Here is a 6,312-nt window from a genome sequence, read left to right as displayed (position 1 = left end):
GTTCTATGATATCTTGCAAATTAATTTTTATATTTAAAGTCTATTGGTTGGCAACTTGAAAATTTTTACAAATTAGTACATATAGTATTAAAAATTTATAATTTTAGAAAATCATATTTACAAATTTTATTATTTGGCATTTTGTAAATTTGTTTATATAGTAACAACAATGTGAAAATTAATTTTTTGAAACCTTATTTTCTTTAAATTAGTGTATATAATGTAAAAATATAATTATGATTTAATAAGATTATTAATTATAAATTAGGTTATATGGATTATAGATTGTAGTATATTTAATAAGATTATAGAGTAACAAATTTTATTGTTTAGTGGATTGACATATTAACGGAATTTATCATGTAATCTTTAGTAATAAAATATTTTTCCTATATTTTAAAAATTAAAAAATATATATAATTATGATTTAATAAGTTGATTAATTATACAAAATTTAATTAGGTTAATATTGAAATTGAGAAAAAACTTTGAAATTTACTTGTGAAATTATTTATTGTAAAACAAACATAAGACAGTAAAAAGGGTATCAAAAATAATTTTACAATAATTTGTCCAGTACTTGTAGAAATCAAACAAAGAACAGTACAAAAATTTTTGTGTTGTCCATAAGATATCAAACAAGGTACAGGATAAGTAGTTGTGCTATACCACAACTACTTGTTTTGTTTTGTTCCGCTTGTGTTGTACTTAGTTACGCATCAAACGCACCTAAGGGCCCGTTTGATTAACAAAATAGGATATGAACGGATATGATATAAGTACTTGATAGGAGTAGAAAAAAATATGGGCATGATAAGCTCATATTCTATTTTGTATTTGATGTGCAACAAATAAGCTATTGGATATTATTTTGTTATTCTATTTTATATTTGAAATAGATCAAATAATGACAGGATATGATATCAATTGTGTGTAAATAGACAGAATCACCTTTTATGATATGGTTATTTGAAAAAAATAGACTTTTGTGGATCAATCTCGTTGTTAATATATTTCTCGTCCCAAGTCTCGGATTGCATGTTGGCTCACCAAACAAAAAACAAGAGTAGTATATACTCCCTTCGTTCCTTTTTATTTGTCACATTTACTTAATTCATACCGATTAAGAAAAGTTTGTTGAAGTTAGTTGGTTGTCTATATTTTATTAAAAAAAATTATTACTTTCTAAAACTACCCCTAGTTAAAACTCAACTAAGTGGAATATATGATTTAATACTTAATTAATTGTAATTTATTGAAAACTGTAAAATTAAATTAAAGGTTAAATTTGGGAAAATATTATTTAATGTTGCACGAAATTTCTAATGTGACAAGTAAAAAAAACAAAAAATAGCTCCAAAACACGACAAGTAAAAAAGTAACGGTATACCATATCATAAATTTTCTCCATATCCTAATCACCAAGCAGGTCCTAAAACTATTATTAAATTTATCTTAATTAAAATTAAAAAATATTAATCTATGTAAAGGCCACTTGATTCAAGCGGAAAAAAAAACCTAATTAAAAACAATATATAATAAAATCATTGTTTCCTTCCTCGTTTTTTCATTCTCTATCAACTCCTACCCAAATAAAACAAACAAAAGCCTAGTTCTTTTTCATGTTTAAATTTTTTTAAAAAAAAATTATAGTAACAAAAAAACAGGGAGAAAAGAATAGAAAGTGTAATAATTAATGAGGTAAATGGGTCCACATTGTATTCAATGTGACCGTTCATTGAAAGGACAGCCTAGATTTTGAGGCATGTCTTCATGCAAAGTCAAGTTAGCATGAACTATGAACTTGTTGTTCCATGTGCTTCCCACATTCTTTATCCGCGCCTCCCATGTGAAATAATCAATCCATTCTTTTACATTAATATATATATATATATATATCTACAAGGTTTAAATTAATACATCATTCCTTCTCTATATTTCACCTTTATATTAATTTCAATTCACTGAGTCTCTTTTACTTTTAGATCTGTTTAGAGTATATATACAAACTCAACTACAGTTAACTATTTTCTAATTACTATTCTTTATAGCCCTTTTGTTTTTACAACTAAATCTAGTAAGCAAAGTGTAGTTAATTAAAACCAAAATCTTAGATATATATATATACATATATACATGTAAAGTTATAGCTATATTTTTCCCTTCTCTTCTGTCTAGCTATTTAACTTTATAATTATATGTACAAATATGATGAAGTTATCAAAGGATATAGATAATTTTTCATTATATATACATATATATTATATAAAAGATGATGAGATGAGATAGGGATGCATTAATTGATTAATATTGGTGAAGTTGAAAATTCTATTTGTACAATAAGTGCAATTGTGAAGCAGTGGAAGGTGGAGACAATGAAGGACAGATCAACAGTGGAAATGGAAGGCCTCTTCTGCTCACTTGCATTAAAAACCAAACTTAACTTTCTTTCATGGTCTGAAGACAAAGCCAGGCAACAATTAAAGAAGTTTAAAGAGAAAGAGGCAAAGGCTGGTGTGAAGCTGGCCTGTCTTTCCATACATTTAAGTCCACTATGCATACATGCATTATGTGATATGATATGATATGATTTGATATATATCCACCTTCAGCTTAAGCCATTAATCTTTAATCCTTCCTCTTCTTCTTCTTCTTCTTCTTCTTCTTCTTCTTCTCTCTCTCTCTCTCTTTTTCTTTGTTATTCCTCTTCCTTCCTTAATTCCTTTCACTCTTCTTTCCACCGGTTTCCTGTCAGACATTTAAGTCAAGCTTTTATTTCTTCAGTTTTCAGGTGCTTCATTGATTGAATTATATATTTACATATATATATGTATTAATATATATATAGATAGATGGATGGATGGATGGATGGATAGATAAAGTTAGCTTTTTCTGTTGTTTTTTTTCATGGTTATGTGCAGTAATGGAAGGTGGTGAGGAATGCAGCAGCAGTGAGTCTGGATGGACTATGTACCTTACTTCTCCTTTGCATGATGATTATGTTGATTATGAAGATCATGAGGTTTATGTGAAGCATGCTCATGTTGATGATGATCATGAAGATGATGATGATTCCATGGCTTCTGATGCATCTACTGGTGATAAAAAAAAAGATGATGATGATGTTGTTCTTGTTGTTGAAGATCATGATGAGAAACATGAGAAGGAGGTGGAGAAGAAGAAGAAGAAGAAGAGGAAGGAGAAGATCATGTGTGATAGAAAACAAGATGTTGTTAAGAAGAAGGAAAGTGTTAGTACTAGTGTTAGTGTTGCTTCTTTTTATCATCATAAAATGAAAACCAAGTGATGATAATGATGATGATGATGATGATGAATGTGGTACTTTGATTCTTTTTCTCTTTGAATCTCTTTTATTGTCTTTTTTTTTTGGTCTAATCTTCATGTAAATATAGATCATGATTTCTTAATACATGATCATTGTTTTGGGATGGATGAATGTGAAATGAAGAGGTTGGTAAGCACTAATAATATATATATACATATATAATTTAGGAACATGTTTAACTATTTAATTTATTATATATATATATATATATATGTATGTATGTATATACTTGGAATTGTTTTGAATGCATTAGCATGCATGTGTGGGTACATCATGGAAGATGCTTAGATGGTAGGACATCAAATCATCAAGCATGTTAATTTGAAGGTGTTCATGTTCATATGCTATTGATATTATATAATTGATAATTTGAAGAGACTCAATAATTAGCTAGTGACACCTTGTTTTTTGTTTTATTTTATTTTAATGAAAAGAGCATGACATTTTTGACCATTAGGATTAATGTACCAAATTTGTATATATATGTGTGGTGGGTGCAAATGTAATTTTTCTCACAATTAATATGTTAAATAAATAATAAAATATCTCAATTATTGGTCTGTTTGTATGTGCTTATATATATGTATATAAAACAAAGATCAGTAATATATGATTAACTAACTTATCGATTCATCGGTCATCTTTTTACTTTAGCTTAGATGTAGCTTAGATGTTTTTTAACTATCATATTAATGTTGAAAAATAACAAAAATTTGCACTATTTTTTTGATTTTTTAAATATTAATTGTAATAGATTTTTAAAAAAAAATTTAAAAAAAGTGTGGTTCATGAAAATAATATATAATTGATTTTAAAACAAGTTAAATTACATCTATTTTCTACTGAGTAAATAGCTCTAAAATAATAATAATAGTAAATAACCGTATGAAAGACGGGTATAATAGAAAAAGAGCATACATAGAATTGACGTTTTACAGTAGAAAAAGATTTTTTAATTTTTTTATTTATAAAAAACTATTTTTATGATACATTATATCAAATATAAGTACATATTAAATTTTAATAAATAAATTATACACTTTCCTTTTATATTATATACAAACACCTGCATACATATAATTGATTTGAATGAGGTATAAATTGGATTTTTAGTAAAAACTCTGCTATTTTTCTTTAATATATATACAATGATATGTACTATATATAGTACATATGATATTTTTCTCTAAAAAAATATTTCAACCTTACATAAGACACATATCCAATTAATGTGGGCACGTTTTTAATATTTTTTATGACCTTGCTCATTAATTGATCAAGCATGAGAGAATATTACTTCTAATGATATATTATATAGATTAATAGACAAGAAAAACTTGTACCCTAATTGCATGTCAATTGAGTTTAATAATAACTCTAATAAGATTTTATTAAAAGTCAAAGTCCTAGGTTGAAGTCTTAATCAACATTTCATAAGTGTTAATTATTAAATTGTTATTTTAATACTAGTTTTCTAAAATTATTAGAAATTTTCATATTCAAATATTTTAAATTATTCTCGATATTTAATTATTCTTTAAAATTTTAAAATATATTTTTTTTAAAAGTTGCTTTTCACTAACTATTTTTTAGAAATACTGGATCATTTTTACTTTACTTGTAATTTTATTTCATTTTTACTCCTTAATTTCTTTCTCCAAACTAAATAATGAAAATATTATTAAACTATTTTTCAATGATAAGAATGCACTCTTTCATGATTGATAATTACCTAGGCTTAACAAACAATAAATTATAAAAGGGATTATGCATAAATTTCATGTTAAGCTTTTAATAAATAAATAATTATTTTGGATGGAAGCAATATGAGTAAATCTTCTTAGAAAAAAAAATTAAGGCAAATGGATATTAAGATTAGTATTTTCAAATTAACTTAAAATTGGGAATATGAAGACTTCTATGAAAAAAAATTCTACGAAAAACTTGAAGAACATGACCATAGATATCTCATGTTAATTAAATTAATATTATGAATAAGCTTTGCCATAAACTCAAGTTAAATTTATCCGTACAGATTTTAAATTAATTATAAATAACAAGATACATCCCTTCCTATATATATAAATATACACCTTTAATCATTACATATAAAATATTGTGAGTAGTTAATAACAAACAGTTATTGAAATCTCTTGTGGCTACTATAGAGTATTTGTTCACTCATTATTCATCAGAGACTATTTGTTAATTCACTCATTATTCATTAGGGACCATATACTATATATATTATCCCAGTATGGGTCCTTTGTGAGAGAAGTATTCTCCGCCCCTCGAACGTTGTATAATAGAGGTGATTTATCATCATGGGGTTATAATTCTATTTTAGGAGAAATTTATCACCATGGGGTTATGATCCCTAAAATATTATCTTAAGTGCTGGTGGCAGGTGTTCATTGTATTGCGTGTTAGTCCATCCCACACAATAAATTCTTAGAGGGTATCATCATTAATCCATCATAACTAGTACACTTCCGTATTTATTCATCCCTTTGACACCCTCAAGTGAAGGGTGCTTCTTGTCTATTTGTTAAAAAATTAAAAAAAATTAAAAAAAATTAAAAATAACAATACTTATATATATATATATATATATTGCAAATTTATCTGATAGTTATCACACAATCATATGTATAGATAAGTCTCCCGCTTAATAATAAACATATATTAGTGCCACTAACAATCATCAAGAGAGAGATTGCTGCAAAGAGAAATGAGGAAGAATGCTTTAACGTACACTATCAAGTATTTGAAAACACAGCAATAATCCAAAACATACCCAAAGTTGGGCAAGCACTAATGATTAAAAAAATCAATAAATTGCCTGATAGGTCTATTGATCACAAACCCTAGCTAGAAAAATTTTTGAATGTTTAAATTTAAAATTGTAAAATCGTTAAGCTTTCTTTTCACCTCATATTATCATCACCTTCATCATTTGAGGACTT

General features: G+C 26.2%; 1 protein-coding gene across 1 annotated transcript; it reads left to right on the top strand.

Annotated features, from left to right (window-relative positions):
- Positions 1-2,362: 2,362 nt before the first annotated feature.
- On the top strand, positions 2,363-3,335 carry LOC120279519 (protein MAK16 homolog). Its single transcript, XM_039286448.1, has 2 exons — positions 2,363-2,514; positions 2,922-3,335. The coding sequence occupies exons 1-2, from the start codon at positions 2,376-2,378 to the stop codon at positions 3,305-3,307; spliced, it is 525 nt and encodes a 174-aa protein (XP_039142382.1). The 5' UTR covers positions 2,363-2,375; the 3' UTR covers positions 3,308-3,335.
- Positions 3,336-6,312: the final 2,977 nt, after the last annotated feature.

The sequence above is a fragment of the Dioscorea cayenensis genome, chromosome 16 (genome assembly GCF_009730915.1).
Source record: "Dioscorea cayenensis subsp. rotundata cultivar TDr96_F1 chromosome 16, TDr96_F1_v2_PseudoChromosome.rev07_lg8_w22 25.fasta, whole genome shotgun sequence".
Classification (NCBI taxonomy): Eukaryota; Viridiplantae; Streptophyta; class Magnoliopsida; order Dioscoreales; family Dioscoreaceae; genus Dioscorea; species Dioscorea cayenensis.
The sequence above is the reverse complement of the archived record's forward strand: the minus strand, read 5'-3'. Positions and strand labels throughout refer to the sequence as shown.